This window comes from Centropristis striata, chromosome 18, assembly GCF_030273125.1.
Source record: "Centropristis striata isolate RG_2023a ecotype Rhode Island chromosome 18, C.striata_1.0, whole genome shotgun sequence".
Taxonomy (NCBI): Eukaryota; Metazoa; Chordata; class Actinopteri; order Perciformes; family Serranidae; genus Centropristis; species Centropristis striata.
In genome coordinates this window covers 15,884,703-15,903,088 of record NC_081534.1, presented here as the reverse complement: position 1 = coordinate 15,903,088, position 18,386 = coordinate 15,884,703, and the positions used below count along the sequence as shown (strand labels likewise).

General features: G+C 39.5%; 2 protein-coding genes across 2 annotated transcripts; one reads left to right on the top strand and one right to left on the bottom strand.

Moving 5' to 3' along the window:
* Positions 1-307: 307 nt before the first annotated feature.
* Positions 308-15,587, bottom strand: parp1 (poly (ADP-ribose) polymerase 1). The gene is made up of 23 exons (XM_059356316.1): positions 15,361-15,587; positions 13,650-13,812; positions 12,465-12,583; positions 12,111-12,325; positions 9,517-9,607; positions 9,318-9,434; positions 9,019-9,195; positions 7,849-8,011; positions 7,531-7,671; positions 7,165-7,404; positions 6,167-6,232; positions 5,943-6,075; positions 5,478-5,673; positions 5,225-5,353; positions 4,803-4,886; positions 3,913-4,035; positions 3,693-3,821; positions 3,451-3,549; positions 3,116-3,268; positions 2,846-2,973; positions 2,670-2,731; positions 2,171-2,285; positions 308-1,118 (listed from the first exon to the last, which is right to left on the bottom strand). Exons 1-23 carry the CDS (start codon positions 15,481-15,483, stop codon positions 1,037-1,039), a joined length of 3,048 nt encoding a protein of 1,015 aa, XP_059212299.1. The 5' UTR covers positions 15,484-15,587; the 3' UTR covers positions 308-1,036.
* On the top strand, positions 10,876-11,967 carry LOC131990859 (adenosine receptor A1-like). The gene has a single exon (XM_059356043.1). It carries the CDS (start codon positions 10,876-10,878, stop codon positions 11,965-11,967), a length of 1,092 nt encoding a protein of 363 aa, XP_059212026.1.
* Positions 15,588-18,386: the final 2,799 nt, after the last annotated feature.

Genomic DNA, 18,386 nt, shown 5'->3' with positions numbered 1-18,386 from the left:
CACCAGGGTACCACATCCTGTGTAAAACACCTTTCATGAAAAACACCAGCCTCTTTCAAATAGGAAATTATAGTATTTAATACTATTTGTGTCTACAGGCTGGGCGGTTTTGTACGATTGTAAGTCAAACAAGATCCAGATTCAAGCCAAAGCTATCATCCTGCTGAAGAAGTCCCTCTCCTGGCGCACTTACTATTTGAGCCTGATAGATAAAACAGAAATCCCTTAGGGAAATAATGATCTCATCACTTCGAAAAACTTGACATGATTCAACATGCAGAATAAGAAAGATTCACAAATGCAGGCATGACATTTTAAGAACTTTCAACGTTTTATTGTATTTGAGGTAAGCGAGAAAAACACTAAGAAAAAGTGTACCACATACCATGGCAGTCGTTTCTTTTACAGAATATTTTGGGCTAACACGAACCATATTGTTTGCTTATTTATTTTTTTATTTATCGGCAAGGAAGACAGTTTAAGAGACAAACAAAACAAATATATACACGTCAAACCTTGTACAGTTTCTTTGAATCCGACAGTCGACAAAATGTTCATCTGAGTGGCTAGTGCATGTGTGTCTGCAGATCGGGTTGTTCACAACTCAAAGTCCATCTAAACTTACAGAACTGAGCCTTATTAGCTACATGTTTATTAGAGAATGAAGAAATAAAGTCCTTCTCAAATTCCAGATAACCACATGAGACAGGAAACTACAAACATATTCTGATGTTCATTTCTAAACCAAAATCTTTCTATGCAGTATGCACCATGCTTCCACCACTATTTTGAGCTGTGTCTAACTTATGAGCAACTCTGAAGGAGGTAATTGAGTACCTAATGTGTTACTAAGGAAGGCTACCAGCTAGTTAACCTGAAGAAAAAGCAATAAAGTGACTAGAGATTTCCATTGACCATTGTAAAGCGTGGTATAGAATCACTCCTTTGCCAAACATCTTCTGTTGCAGAGAATGAAGCCCGGGCGTTTGGAGGCAACAGTGGTCTTTGTTTTCTGACGAGGGTTCGTCTCAGCCTCTCACCACAGGGACGTCTGGTAGTTAAACTTGATCTTCAGGAGATACTTCATGTTAATCTGTGACACATCATACACAATGTACCTGGAGGAACAGCGGTTAAGGAAAACAGACTATACAGATAATATGTGCAAAACACAAGAGATAAGAGGGAATTTCACACAAACCGCAGACATGAGGTGCATAGAAATATATGATCCAATGGTGAATTAACAACCCTAAGTCTAACGTTTTGTGAGGGAATTTGTTTGTTTTTTGTCCAGTCTTAAACTAAACATTCAGTCAATCTAAAAAAAGTAAAAGTATTAATACCACACTGAAAGTACTCCACTACAAGTAAAAGTCCTGTACTCAAGATTGAAAAGAACCAAAATGTACTTAAAGTATCAGTATATATATATATATATATATATATATATATATATATATATATATATATATATATATATATATATATATATATAGATATAGATAGATAGATAGATAGATAAGATTATTTGTATTGGTGCATTTATGTAAGCAGGGTTTAATTTTTTTAACAACTTATACTGTTATGAGGTTTAATTTATAAAATTGTCTAATCACTTTAAATTGATGATGTTTTTATATTAAATCTTGACTTACAAGTATAAAGTTGAATAGAAGTATAAAGTTACATAAAATTTAAAAAATACTCAAGTAAAGTAAAAGTACATCAAAACTATACTTAAGTACAGTACTTGAGTAAATGTACTTAGTTACATTCCACCACTGGGTACCGCCTAGAGTTGCTGCAGCAGTCTGTGTTAATGGTGTTACACGGTGTTCCGTCGTATACCGACAACTTTCATTTAAAGACCAACCCGATTTTGAAACTAAAGTGGCAACATTGGTCGTAATTCAGAATAAATGTCATTTTGTCCTTGGCAACTGAAAGCATAGCAGTGACAGCTCAGCCTTTACAAATTAGTTAATACAAATCAATTTGAGTCACTTTATTTAATGTCAAGAACAGTGTGTATTGCCTAGGTTTGTGACTGTGTACTTTTCTACAGACTATCAAATAATTAATTATATGGCAAAGCAGGTAAAATGTGGGGTCATTTAACAAAATGATTATGAAATTATTCCACCAGGTGGTCAGTGTTAAAGGATACTCGTTGTACAGGAGACTCGTGTCATCGATGTTAGTGTGGGCTCCTTTTCCCAGAGGCACTTGCACGCCGTCTAAAGTGACAGTTGCACCTGGATCAGGAGCCGTTCTACCCAAACCTGCAAGAGAAAAAAAAAGTTAATGGATGAAAGTGAAGGAGAACACAAATCAAACGTCTATGTTTTATTAACAACAGGCACTTGAGTTGCCAAAAGTCATTGTTACACAAAACAAGTTATGCAAATCATTTCAATAACGCATTATTAAGCAAAAATGTGTATGCCATAACAGTTTTTTCACCTTTTTTTTTTTTTTTTAAAGATATTTTTTTGGCCATTTTTGGGCTTTATTGAAAGAGACAGAGTGAAGGGGGATACAGAGGGGAAGACATGCGGGAAAGGGCTCCTAGCCGAATTCGAACCCGGGCCGCCCGCTTACGAGGACAATGCCTCTATGGTATGCGCTCTACCAGGTGTGCCACCGGGAACACACAGTTTTCTCACCTTTAACACTGTGTTTGCCCTTAGGTAGTTTTGTAATGTGGGACGCCTTCTTCAATTCATGCCTGCATTAAAAAAAAAAAAAGATTCATTTAAATGATCATCGCACCTTTTAAGAACAAGAAAAGGTGGATATTTAGGCTTTTGTTTTGTTTTGAAGAACTCAGACTGGGACTTACATGTTGCCAAGGGCAACCTCAGCCAGCAGTAGGAGGCCGACAGGGTCCGACTGTGAGGTGTGACAGTAGTTTGCACTCTTGGACACCATGTCGGCAAAGTAAACACCTTTGCCGAACATGTAACCGGTCTAGAGGAAATAAAGCAAAAACACGACAGAATATAAGCATTAAAGAGAGCAAAAGTTTTACATTGCTGCATGAGAACAAACAGAGGAGCAGTGTCTGCTTCCTAATACCCTTGAACTCAGCCTAACCACAAGCAAAACTCACCACTGGAGCCTCTGGTGGTGCGATACGGAGACCCTGAGACATGATACCAGCGTAGTTGGTGGTGCGAGAACCGTGCCACAGTAGCTGGCGATTGTGTAGCTCCTCGAAGGGACGGTAGCGTTGACGCTCTCCCTCTCGAACAATTTTGAAGATCTAGAAGATGGAAAAAAAAGTCAGGAAACACAGCGAGATGGTAAGTCATGCTGGACAAGTCAACTAGGAGAATTAACATAGAGTTTGTAATAGAAAAAGTAACTGAAACAAAGATTTCTATAAGCTATTCATTTGCAATATAATATTTACATAAAGTGTTGAAACAGTTAAAAACGACTTACCTCTTGCACTTCCAGTGTGTAAGTGTTGTGTGTAGCAGCGTGAGTGTTCTTAACATAGTCAATAATGATCTTAGCCTCGTCTGTAACCTTGTCAACAACCTGTGAAAAAACAGATATACATTATACTGCAATCTTTCCATACATAATCTCTTTATACAATGACCACGAAACAGTGAGCTTAGAGATAAATGAAGGAAAATCTTGCACATCAGCCATGAAAATGAAAGAGTTAAACTCTTCACCTCAATCTTGGTTTTGAGTTTCTCGTAGTTGATGTCGATGGGATCACTCTCATTGTCCTGGGCTCCTCCTCTCAGCAGGCTGTACGCCACTTCAATGTCCAGCAGGTTGTCCAACATCTGAACTTTAGCCTGAACAGTGATAAATGAGATCTGTATATGTTCCATCCTTTTATACATCAAGAAAGAACTGTACAGTGGGATACTGCGTTTGTGTTCTTACTTGAATGTAGTCCAGACTGCTGAGCAGCGGGGGTTTCTTCATGCCAAAGTCGTGAGGTATCAGGGTGTAGAAGCGATTGGACAGATCCAGGATCTGGGCCTCAGACACGCAATCTGACACAGCCTATGATAAAGCAAAATCACCAATAAAATCAATATTATTAATAAAAAGATTGCATGGTCAGCAGAGAATGTGTGCTACAGGTCCAACCACAGGCACAGAAGAACGACGGAGTAGGGTTGGGCGATATATCTCTATAAAAAATATATCAATATATTTTTAAATGTGATATGGAATTAGACAATATCGCATATATCGATATAGTTCAAATTTGCATTGTGATCCTCGCTCCAGGCAAGCTGCTGACCTCTCTGCACTGCTCCCCGCGTTCCTGCGCCCCCGCCCCTCCTCTTCCATGCACAGAGAGGAGAGGGGCTGGAACAGACAAATATTGGTCTATTTTATTTCATAGGCTAGTTTTATTTATGATATTTTTTTATTTAAATGTGCACTTTATCGAGCTTTGATTTTTTTTTAAAGGTACTCCTGTTGTTATACAGTATGCATGTTCACTTAATTAAACAGTTTTAATAAAACTACTTGTGACATTTCATATTTAGCTGTGACTTTGAACATTTGCTCTCACTTTGCAATAAAAATATCCGGATGTATATCGTGTATCGATATTCAGTCTAAATATATTGGGATATGACTTTTGGTACAAATCGCCCAGCCCTACCATGGAGTCAAACATAATAAAAAGGGAAGCAGGAAAAGGGCACTGAATGTGTTGAAGTGGACTGCAGTGCACCACATAGTACTACAAAGAGTAACGTCAGAGGAGAGGAGAATAGTGAGACAACCCTTCTGGAGGGCTGCTGGTTGCTGACCTGCTGTACTTCAGTGAGGAGAGCGTAGGCACTCTGGATCTGCCTCTTACTCAGCTTTCCGAGCGGCATCTTCTGGAGGTCAATCTGAAGAAAGGAGAGGGGATTTAAGCTATGCACATGTGGGACACAAAAAATAATCATACAACACTGGCATTGCACTATAATAACTGGTGTGCAAATTATAAAGCTAAATCCACAATGTGTTTTCTTTGCAACAAAAAAAAGATACTCTATTGAGATTTTACAGTGTAAAAAAAACCAATGACTTCTTAATATATTTTGACAAAGTTAATTTGAGTAAGTAATTATTTTGAGATAAGTCTGATCAAAAGGCTATGTTTTCATCTTGTGTTTTCTTTCAAATGGCAGAAATGGGACTCCATAAAAACTCAATCTTTTTAAAGGGATTTGTATTGTTGTACCTCAAACTCCACCATGGCCTTCTTCATGCTCTCTACGTCAAAGATCATCTTGATCAGCTCCTGGACGGGTTTGGCCAGCTTGGACTTGGTGCCTGCGGTGGCTGTCAGTCTCTTCACTGCTTCCTCATCCTGTCAGGAAACATGAATACCACAGAGAAAAACAAAACCCAGTGAGTTGCAGAAACATTCCATCCGATATCTTTTTTGTAGTGTGTGTGTGTGTGTGTGTGTGTGTGTGTGTGTGTGTGTGTACCTGGCCATAGTCGATCTCCAGGGGGTAGAACTTGTTGGGATATTTGGTGAAGTTGGAGCAGCTCCACTCGTTGCCTGTCTTCTCTTTGTAGACACCCAGGAAGTTGTCCAGGGCAGAGTTTTTGTCGTGAAACTTGTCCAGCTTGTTGCCTCCAATGGTGGTACCCACTCTGCCCCATGACCTGAACACCCAATACCTGCATGAACATGAAAGAGAGGAGTAGAAAAGGAAGAGTAGAGTTAGAATGATTTATTCTGACGATTTTTGGAATAATGGGGGAAACAAACACAGTACTGCGTGATTGCATTGCACCAGCAAGCTAAAACACCCCTTAAAGTAAAATGTATGGGTTTGGACGGTTCAAGATTTTGTCTAATGCCCCATCACGTGACCTGAATGTACCCTAAAATAACCCCTGCACTGCCAAAAAAGGAAGTGAAATAATTTTCCTGCAGCAACACTGACCGTTTCTGTACATCGTCTTCCAGCAGCTGCAGTTTATAGTAGGAGTTAGTTCCTCTGACAATGTCCACGAGACCCAATGTAGCACTGTACATCTTCCCGCTCTGCTCCAGGACATGGGCGCTATTCTCCAGACCTTCAAAAAAATAATAATCAAAATCATCAGTCAAGGGCAGAAGACAAAAAAAGGGAGAGAAAATGTTTCAATACAGGGTGCTCATGACTACCTGAATCTGGATCCACAGCTGCTCCTCCTTTGACTGTCAGTTTCATCTTTTTGGATTTGCTTCCACCTGTAATTGTGTAATGGATTCCAAATAAACATATACACCAATTAGTTCAATGCTATAACTGCCGTCTAGATGAATCCACCCGAAAAAACATGACCTAACATTTAGATAAGCATTATACAGTTGCAAGAAAAAGTATGTGAACCCTTTGAAATTACCTTTTTTTCTGCATGAATTTGTCATAAAATGTGACCTGAGTCCAACATTCCAACATCATCCCAAAAGTGAAGTATGATGGAGGGAGCATCATGACTTGGGGCTGTTTTGTTGCCTCAGGGCCTGGAGCACTTGCCATCATTGAGGGGAAAATGAATTCCCAATTTCATCAAGGTATCCTACAGGTTAATGTCAGAATGGCTGTCTGCCAGCTGAAGCTCAGTAGAAGTTGGCTGATGAAGCAGGACAATGACCCGAAACATCAAAGTACATCTACTACAGACTGACTTTAAAAGGGGGACCCTCTTTTTTTTTTTTTTTGAGTGGTCCAGACCTCAATCCAACAGAGATGCTGTGGAATGATCTCAAGAGAGCCGTTCACACCAGACATCCTATCCATATGGCTGAGCTGAAGCAGTTCTGAAAGCAAGAATGGTCCAAAATTCCTCCTGAACGTTGTGCAGGACTGATTAGCAGCTATCAGAAGTGTTTGGTTGAGGTTATTACTGCCAAAGGAGGTTCGACCAGTTATTAAATGAAGGGTTCACTTGTTTTTCCACCAGCACGATGAATGTTTAATGGATATGTTCAATAAAAACATGGAATATTATAATTAATTGCATGGTATTAGGTTAAGCACGTTGTGTTTGTCTAAACTTGGGACTTAGATGCAGATCAGCTCACATTTTGTGACAAATTAATGCAGAACACAAGGTAGTTTCAAAGGGTTCACATGCTTTTTCTTTCAACTGCAAGCACATGCATTGTATGTCCTTTACCTTCCTCCTCCTTCACCCTCCCCGTGCTTTTGGCTGGCAGCGTTCCAGATTTGGAGGCCGCAGACGGAGCTGGAGCCTCGACTTTGACCTCTGCGCCCCAGGGTGAGATGGCGTGCAGGGCGATGAGTTCCTGCATGGCTTTACCCGACGACTTGATGTCTGTGAGGAAATCCTCGGAGACCACGCGCACACCAGCGTCCCTCGCCTCCTCCATTTTCTTACTCATCTTCTCCACCTCCTCTGTGAAAACGCGAGGAGGAAAAACGTTTTATGAAGACAGAAAGTTAAAAAAGGTGCAAATGTTACATTTATGGCAGTCGCTGGCCGACACATGGGTATTTCACATTTTTTTGACTGGTTACTCACTTTTGGTGCTCAGGCAGAGAGAGGCCTTATTGGCTGTGCCGGTAATCTTCCCGCCCAGCTCCTCCACGGCAACCTTCAGATCATCCTTGTTCTTGGTCAGCTTGCCGACAGTCAACAGTTTCATACCAGTGAGAGGTTTGTCTGTGGGACACAAACACAGATATCACACAATGATTAAAAAAACCCGGATTAAAATATAGCAAAAGGCTTGTTTCTATTTGCATATGACATAGTAAATTCACATACATTTCTTTTCAAATTCCCTCTAAAAATCCACCTTGAATAGTACCAGAGTTTGTAGCCCTGGTGTTTACAAACCTGCAGGTGCTCCCTCTGGCAGTCGCTCAGTCGGGGCACTGGACGCACTCGCCAAGGGTTTAGAGTTGGATGCGGCGAGGGTTTGGGTGGGAGCTTCCTTCGGGTAACACCTGTCCTGTCGCTTGAACTTGAATTTTTTCAGGAAGGGAACTTCGTGGAATTCCTAAAACGATAAAACCAGAATATTCCAAATAGTGAATAATAACAGAAATATGTGGCATTTCCTTGATCTATGTAGGGATGGTAACTAGAGGTTGGGGGAAAAATTGATACAGCATAGTATCGCAATATTTTGCATGGCAGTATAATATCAATTCATGGCTGCCAAGTATCGATATTTAGCGTTCCAACGATACTGGTATCATACAGTCATGGATGATACCAGTATCTTTATCAGTATAATTATTAGCCCAGCCTTGTTTTCTTCAGTTTCTTGTTCATTTTAATGCCTGGTACAACTAAAGGTACATTTGTTTGGACAAATAAATGATAAAATTGTTATTATTATTATCATTATATTTGTCCAAACAAATGTACCTTTAGTTGTACCAGGCAGTAAAATGGAAATTATTTAAAAAGGTCTAATCATTTTTCTAAGATCTAAGGAATCTATAGGCACCATGTGTGTCAGGTTATCGTGTCGGGAAATTGCCAAATTAACGCTGCAAAGTTCGTTTTTTTTCATTTAAAAAAATTCGTCGAGTCATGAAGCTTAAAGTTGAGGGAATTTTGAGAAAATGCTGCAATTGTTGTTATCCATACATGTTTGATATCAGTTCAGTTCAGTTCGACTGAAAACTTTGTTGGTCAGTCTGTGGGTTTGACTCTCATTGTGGAGAAATAAAAAGACTGAAGTGGAATAGACTGAGAATTTTCTCTTGTTTTTAATTCCCGTTTTAATTTTGTGGACACAAAATACAGTTAAACAGTTAAATCACAATATATTGTATCACAATACTCACCATATATGGCAAAACTGTTAAAATCGCAATAATATCGTATCGTGACTCAAGTATCGGGATAAAATCGTATCGTGGGGCCTCTGCTGATTCCCACCTCTAATGGTAACACCTACATTTCCAATACTGCTCTAGGCCACAGGTGGTGATTTAGCATGGGAATTACCACCCTGTATAGAACCAATAGGAGCTCTGAAATTAGATGACCTACCTTGGGGACGACCCAGTCTTTGCGTACAGGTGTTGTGGTTTTGAACACACACTTTGTCCAGGCTGAGATGTCCCCTGAACAGTAATAAGCGTCGCCCTTGAACACCAGCTGGCCTTTGCACTCCTTACAGGCCTCCAGAGCACCAAAAGCCATGCCGTCGGCCAGGCAGTCCACCACCTGTCAATCAACCAACACATACAGTACATGCTAACTGGGAACTGCAACATCAACACCATGGATTTATTTTAGTGCCATTCAATTTAACATACAGTGAGTTAAATAGGAAGAGGCTATCTTACATTGGACTCCCCCGAGGGAACCTCCTGTCCGTTTGCAATCAGCAGCTCCTTCATGTCGTTGGTTGAACAAAACTTCCTCAGTTTGTCTTTGATTCCCCAAATCAGCTGACTTTGGTTCTGCAGATACAGAGAAACGTGTTAAAAACCAAACAGAATATGAAGTTTTAATCCAAAATAGGAAATTACATTTTAAATGTACCTTCAACTGCTCCTCCAGCTTCTTCTTCTCATCCTCTTCCTCCTTCTTCTGTTTCTTTGATGCTCCATCCACCTCATCGGCTTTACGCTTCCTGTAAGAGCAAACAGAAGTTTTTAAATAGTTCCAAACTTCCAAACTTTTGTTGTCACAATTCAGCATGGGCAAAAAGACGATGAAAACATCCAAATTAACTTCCTAAATGAGGCCAATAGGGATACTGGAAAAAAACCCAGATCTGAACAAACAAGCCAGAGTCAGACACCTTTATTCATTAGGCAAATTCATTAGGGCCCCCATCAGTTAATGAACATACACACACACAAGCAGGTACATGTCTCTACGATCCCAGGTGTCAATGCTGATTTCCTCCACCCTGCCCTGACAAGAAATATTCATTAGCCTCCAGAGAAGACCAAACACACACCAGCACACACGTATCAGCTAATGACCAGCAGTCAGTCTCCGTGTCTGATCCTTTAGAGTACAAAAAACAAGACAAACATCCCTCATCAGACAGCTGCTGACATCAAGAGGGGAAAAGGGAATTCTATAAAATAGCTTCCTCTAGATTTGATTAGACAGAGGTGTGCATGTGCTCCCCTTAATGTGAGGACATGTGTATCTGGATGGCTGCTCTCTTATAACAAGCACAGAGTCCTTAGCTTCTTGAGTAATAACACTCATTTTAAAAAGAATCTTACAGCAGATTGGTGAGTAATTTTACTGCTTTCTTGTATTTCATCACCCCACTGAGATGTTTAAAGGGCAAGTTTGAAATTTTTTTTAAAAAGTGGGGTTGTGCAAGATTCTTATTCAGTCAGTGTATTACCTACAGCAGATGGTGGTCAGTATGCCCCCAGTTTAGAGAGGCATGCAGGAGGAGTGGCATGGAAGCTAACAATTGCAGTGAGTGGGTATGGGGCTGTGGCAAAACATTAAAAAATCCATTTCAGTTCAAGTGTACCCTATTTAGTATTTTTTTATAGCTTTACATTGCCACCAGACATTGACTTGTTCATGTTTAAGTTCAGTTTTTTAACTGAAGCTGTTCTATGCTAGAAAGGCATAACTTATGGCAAGGTAAAGCTGTGAAAATATTCTAAATATAGCATGTACTTAAAGTGATATCGACCTCTTTAGATTAGGGTTTTTCATGTGGCTAAAATACAGTACATTGCATAACTTCCGTGTCGGTTCTCCTGCTGCTTCTCCAAACTTGGGGCATGCAGACCGACATCTACTGTAGGTAGTACACCGACTATGGATAAGTACCTCATGCAACCCCACTTCAATACGTTTTAACTATCCCTTTAAGCTTGACTTCTAACTTTAATCTTATATCTTTCTTTAGGAACAATCATGGAGAGCACAACTACACTGTTCAACCTCTACACTTTCCACCAAACTAGAAACTCATCCCATCCGTCTTCTCCTTCCCTGCAGCCTTTCCTGAACTCCTCACTTCCTTCCTCCTCCAACACCTCCTCCTCCGTTCCTCCCCCTGCTGCCCTGGTGATTTCCCCTAATGTGGCATACATGGCGGCTGAGCTCGTCATCGCCTTTCTCTCCACAATCGGCAATGTGCTGGTCTGCGCCGCCGTGGGCATCAACCGCAAGTTGCGCACCGTCACCAACTACTTCCTGGTCTCGCTCGCGGTCGCTGACATCTGTGTGGGCGCGATCGCCATTCCCTGCGCCATCCTGACTGATGTCGGTTTACCGCGTCACAACCTCTACCTGTGTCTGCTCATGCTGAGTGTTTTAATAATGTTCACCCAGAGCTCCATCTTTAGCTTGCTGGCTGTGGCTGTGGAGCGATACGTGGCCATATTCATGCCCTTACGCTACCAGGTCCTGATGACGCCTCGCAACGCCGTGTTAGTGATCCTGACCACGTGGCTGCTCGCCTTTCTCATCGGGCTCGTGCCTCTGATGGGCTGGCACAAGACTCCCCCCGATTCAGGCTACTGTTTCTTTGTCTTCGTGGTGGACATGACTTACATGGTCTATTTCAACTTCTTCGCCTGCGTGCTGACACCCCTAGTGATCATGTTTCTCATCTACGCTCAGATATTTGCCACGGTGAAGCGGCAGGTGAGGCGCATCGTGTGTGAGCAGAGTGGCAGAGGAGAGGGACAGATGAGAGCTGCGGCCAGCATGCGGCGAGAGATGAAGACCGCCACGTCGCTCTTTCTGGTTCTCTTCCTCTTCACCATCTGCTGGATCCCGCTACACATCATTAACTGCTTCCTGCTGCTCTGCCCTCGCTGCCCTGTGCCGCTGGAGCTGCTGCTCGCCGCAATCATCCTGTCGCATGCCAACTCTGCCGTCAACCCCTTCCTGTACGCGTACACCATGACGGCTTTCAGGGACACCTTCAAGACGATTTTCATGTGCTGCAGGACGGTGGGAGACCGAGAGGCTTCTAACGCAGCCAGTGGTGATGATTGAGAGGGGACACGAGAACTGAGGTCACACTGAACACTGTATAGATCATTTCTAATATGAACTCCGGACAATGAGGAGGGTTGCAGTGAATGTGTGAAAGAAGTTTTACGTCACAACCTGCACAAAAGAACGTTTCTTTGACTCACCCTTCAGTTTTGACAGCAGGGAGCCTCTTCTTAAGCTCCTCCTTGTCTTCTGCCCGTAGTGCGTTGAAACCCTTCAGCTGGGCGGCGTTGTATTCAGACTTGAAGACCAGCTCCTCCCTGCGGCTCACGAAACATGCAGTGTGGTACCAGCGGTCGATCAGACCCAGCTGGGGCTTCTCCGGGTCCACGGTTTTCTTGGATACGCGAATCTGATCCTGAAGGAGAGGAGCACAGACTCAGAAACACAACAGAACAATCCCATGTGATCGAACTTACATGATATGTAATATAAATGTCATATTACATGAACTGACATAGCACAAACAGTTTTCCTGTTTAAAAGCGGCTGCTTACCTTTTCTATTTTCTGATCACAGCCTTTGCATGTGCTGCGGTTTGATTTGGCATATTCAACCGCAAAGTCATTCAGTGTCTTCTCTCCTTTAGCTCCACCCTTCTGGTCCCCTTTTCCTCCTTAAATTTCAAGCAAACCAGGAGAAATCAAGTTTTACTTGAAGAGATGATTTACCAAAACAGATTAAAAAAACATTTTTAAAATGAATAAACCAACATGTTTGATTCATTTCCCCTAGCGTGTAACAATAAAATATATGATGTAGGAAAATTAAACAAGTTTTAACCTAACATCAGTTTAATTGATTGTAATTGGAGATATCCATTTTTACAAAACCTATATAATAATAATTATGATTTAAACACCGCCAGTTAATGCACACCTAGTCAAAACATCAGGTGTGGTGACGAGGAAGCATATACAGGAGCATCTCGATAAATTAGAATATCGTAGAAAAGTTTATTTATGTCAGTAATTCAATTAAAAAAAGTGAAAATAACACATTATATAGATCCATTACACACAATATGAAACATTTCATGTCCTAATTTAATTAATTTCCTCTAATTATAATGATTATGGCTCACATTTAATGAAGACCTGAAATTCAGTGTCTCAAGAAAAATTAATATTACAAAAGACCAATTTTAAAACGTATGTTTAATATGAAAATGTTGGCCTTTGAAAAGTATGTCCATCTATATGCACTCAATACTTAGTTGGGGCTATTTGACTTTAACTACTGAAAATTGACATGATATTCTAATTTATTGAGATGCACCTGTACATGTCAAATTAATGTGATATCCTTCAACATACAGATATTTATTTTATTTTATGAGCCTGTGTTTTTCTCATTTTTCACTGCATGCTATGAGTTACTGCTGCACTGTCGTGATTTATGGTGTCCCAGATACCTGTTTGACAGAACAACATTATCTAAGCCATTTGGATAAAAGTACACAGTCCCTCTACATATAAATGTAATTAGCTTTGTTTGCCAATTAACCTGAACAGAGAAGATGAAGTCAGCTGCTCCAATAACGAACCAGACCTGAGATGAGACTAAATCATCTCCATAAAGCCACACTAGGACTGTACGGTTTCTTCATGTTGTGTGTGGAAATCTAATATTCAAACAATCCATTAAAGATATAAGTGCAATGCTAAAAGTCGAGTACTAACCTCCTGCTGCTCCGCCAGTTTCAATAGCCTTCTTGACCTTCTCCTGGTCGTCCCAGCGGAGGTCAGAGTACCCCGCAATATCAGCTGTGGACTGAGCTGCTGCTCGCTGCCAGAAGCAGGAGAAGTGGTGCCAGTGGGGGACCTTCCCATCGAACATGGGTGACTGTTGGACAAAAAGAAAACTCAGTAATATGATTACAGTGAACCAGTGATGAGACATAAATGTGAGATGATCCTGTTGTGTGTCCTAACAGCAGCTCACAAGACAGATCTTTAATTAGTCTTGATTAGTCTAATTAGTCAAATTAGTCTTAATTAGTTTATTAGTTAATCTTTAATTATTTTTTTCATGGACAGTCCTAGACTTGTGAGGTAAATTATTTTTCTTATAATCTAATTAAAGAGATAACGGTGCGATATTTGTGACCCTGACAGCAATATATTATATAATATATTATATTAAAACTAGGGCTGTCAACTATTAGTCGATTAGTCAACTAATTGGTTGTTTTGGTCTTAGTGGACTAAAATTTGTTCAGTATATTTACTCCTTTATATGTTTTTCTCATGCTAAATGACTTCTCAGAAACCTATGAGAACATCTTTAAAAAACACAAAATTTGGTGGTGCTTTTGCATGATTTTTTTGTGAATTAACTCAAGTTTTACAGATCTATCAATTTAATATACTAATCAATTAGTCAACCAAGTAATATGGATATTAATCGACTAAAGATTTATTTCATTGATGTAAAGGCAAGATCATCTTAAAATGCAAATGTATTTTCTCGTATAAAAACCAAAATAATCATAAACTGGCTAGACTATAGTATAACTAGTCTGGTATTCGGGTGGTCGCTTTTTGGAAAGAAATTTCAGGGAATGGAAGGTTTAGTTGCCAATCTTATTTGTATAGTTTAGGACAGGATAAAAAATGATTTGTTTGCAATGTAATTTTTTATGCTAGAAGTTATGGGCTCCTCTCCTCCACAAATGTTTCACCAAAGCAGTGCTATTTTTGGCATCTTATAAGTGGGCTGGGTACTTGTGTGAGCATGACCCAATAAACTGCTGCAACCAGGGAGAAGGTAAATATTCTCAAAACAAACAGATATCTTATCAGGGCAATGTAAACAGTTTTAATTAGCTTTTTTAAATTAAATGGTTTATTGAAATAAGACCATACATTTAATAAGCAATAAAGAGCTGACACTCTGCTGACTTCACTGGTCTTTAGAGTAAAAAGACAAGCGACTGCTCCACATGAGAAGGATTTTATCCTCTTTAGTGAATTAACTCTCTGTGGGGCAGAGAGCCACACTTCACATTGTATTAATGATGCTGTTGAGATTTTGGCCTCTGAGGTAGACGCTCACTCGGCAAATTGCTTGGGAAGTTTTAGTATTAAACACAACCTGAAGCTACATATAATCGTACCAGTGAATGTTACTTTCATGAACAGCAGGATGCTAAGAGAGGCTCAGCGGCTCTTTGTGAACAAGATTCAATAGACAATGTCAGCCATTTAAATGCTAACGAGGGGCCTAAGCACGCACAAGTGAAACCACACTATAACTACATATTTATATTCCCCCGTCAGCTCTTAAATTGCCCTATAATGTTAGAATAAACCTGCTAATTTACAAAAGCTCACACTGGTAGTAACGTTCAGCTCGCTAACAGAGCAGTTTCTCCAGGCTTCGCTGCGTTACCTGCACCATGATGGCCATCCTCAGGGAGTCTTTCGCTATGTTTTCTTTGCATTTCTTGCACGATGCACGGCCGCTTTTGGCATATTCCGCTTTGTACAGCTTGTCCTCCTGAGACTCTGCCATACTGGTTTGATATTACAGCTGAATAAAACGCACTGACTGTGAGACGAACTTTCTCCGGATGACAAGAAGCCACAACAATCAATGAAAAGAGAGAGATCCGCGTGCCTGCACGGCATCACAGAGGGGAGACACGAGGGAAGAGCTCTCACTCTGTCTCTGTTTCCAGAAACTAAAACACCAAAAAACCAGCAGCAGCTCTCTCAATCACAGATTACTACCACACATGGCAATTAATCATGGCTTTAATGGTTTTTCTGAAACCAGAGCATCATGTTATAACATATATTGTAAATTGTTCCATTGCAACATATTTAAAAGGAGAAAGTTTTTTATTATTATTTTTCAATCCTGCTCTTATTTTTCTGAATTAATTATATGCAATATACATATATAATTATTTAAAAATCAGTTGAAGTTGTAGTAGTAGTATTGTTTATTATTATTATTATTTTTATTATTATTATTATTATTATTATTATTAATAATATATATACAACATATATTAGATCATTTTTCCCCCTTCCCATTTACACAGAACTCCAAGAATTTCTCATCTCAAAATGTATATATATATATATATATATATATATATATATATATATATATATATATATATATTGCTCATATGTCTTTGAAAAGTGACTATGTATTTAAAAACCAAGAGATAACCCAAATACCATAACCAGAATAAGGTTTAGATGCAGTGAGAAAGGAGAAAGGAGTATATATATATATATATATATATAAATATACACACAAAATATTTGTACTCCTTTCTTGAGTTTTTGAAGAAACTGAACACCACACCTTCCCATGGCTCCAAGTTTTTAAAGACATATATATCAGGGGCGTTCCCGGTGGCACACCTGATACAGCGCATACCACAGAGGCCCAGTCCTCGTGAGCGGGCAGCCCGGGTTCGAATCCGGCTCGGAGCCCTTTCCCGCATGTCTTCCCCTCTGTCTCCCCCTTTCACTCTCAATATCTCTACTGTCAATAAAGCTACAAAATGCCCAAAAAATATCTTTAAAAAAAACCAACATATATATCTAGCTGAAGTGCCCTTGAGCAAACTCTCCCATATTTGTACATATAGGTTTCTATACAGTCTACAGTGTGCCATGAGACAAGTCCAGGTGTGCCATGGAATTTTGTGACAACCAGACACTATTAATGGCTCACAGCAGTATTGCCAAAATGAGTGCCTGCTACTGGCAGCAGGAGATCATCATGTCCCCCCAAATGTAATAATTGCTTTTTTAAACACATGGGTAATGTTGTCAAGCAGTTGCAGGTTGTTTTGCATTAGGCATAAAAAGAGTTAGATGGAGGTGCTGTGGCTTGGCTGATCGACATCACTTGCACCTGCTAAAACCACCAATAATGACCCATATGACTCATATCGTAAAACATTCGGAAAAAAACAACGACACAAAATTATACATAAACATATGGTTTTTAAAAAAAGGCTGCAGTATCATTGAATTTAGGCTACGAAACCACTGATCTAGGTTTAGGTCAAAACATTTTTAACACAGTTTGAACAGTAAATAAATGCTGGAAGTTATGTAGTTACGTAGGTCGACATGACTACTGGAAGTAGTACTGAAAGAATATGAATACAAGTGTGCCTTGAGATTTTGGCTTTGGGCAACAAAAAGGTTTAAAAAACACTGCTCTGTGGTTTGTTGCTTGTGTGTGTTTTCTTTGATTTTGTTTTGATGAGTGTGGTGGTTATTGGATTAATGACATCAGTATTTCGGTGCAGCAGTTATGTAAATTATTCTGTATCCGATTTAGACAAAACAAAGAGGTTAATGCTCTAGAAGAACCCATTTTTTCCAGTAGAGAGTGATGCATCTTGAATAATAGACGATCAAATAGTCGGCCGAAGAATACCCGCGCGAGTTTCAGCCAGAACTAATCGAGTCAGGAGAAACCGTCAGAGGCAGACTGGGACCACACTGGTTTGGACCACATTTACCCATGATAAATGTTACAACAGAGATTAATTATTTCATTAGTCATAACCAAAATGAAACAAAACCCATAGTTATATCATATAATAGATAATAGTAGCATAATAATGATTATTCTAAATAAAATAATAGCAAAAATAGTAGCCTTATCATAAAAAATAGCCTAGTCTGTCCCTTTAAATAACCAGAAAAAGCATACCCACATAAGTAACATACCCAAGCTTGGTTGTGCCTTTGTTGCTTTAATTTGCATAAGGAGTTATCAGAATGAATCATGCACAATTGAAATAAAATAAAACCACTCAGGTTTTTTGCCATTACTGGTTTTATTAGCAGAAAATGTCGACTATTAATTGTTTTTGTAAAAATGATGAAAAAACAAACATATTATACCTTCGGAAAAATGAATCTCTCATTTCCAGAATGCAATATTCATTTACATTTATAGACATGTTGAGTTTCTCTGTTTTTGAAAAGGTTTTATACATCAAATTACTTGATAAATGTCCTATGAATGTCTCATAGATGAGCTTTTCATTCTTCAGTTAAAATTTATATTAAAACATTTGAAAAGACAAGATGTTTTTCATATACCAATATGCTTTTCGTCTCCAAGTAGGCATTATAGTTGGTTCAGCAGATAACATAACACTCACCTCTTTGTGGTGTTTTTTACTGCCACATTATAAATATATCTGAAATATATCTGTAGTCAAGTAACGTAAGTGAAAAAAGTGTACTGAGGCAAAAACTGAATTGGCTGTGGTGTGTCTGTCACATTCAAATATTTGAGAGAAAATCCAGAACGACACTGACAGTAACAAAAAGCTGACCAAAAATACCACTAAGCTAAACAGGTAAACATATTTACAGCAAAATAAGAAAGAAAGCAGCAATTTATTTATAATTAATGAGGTGTATTCT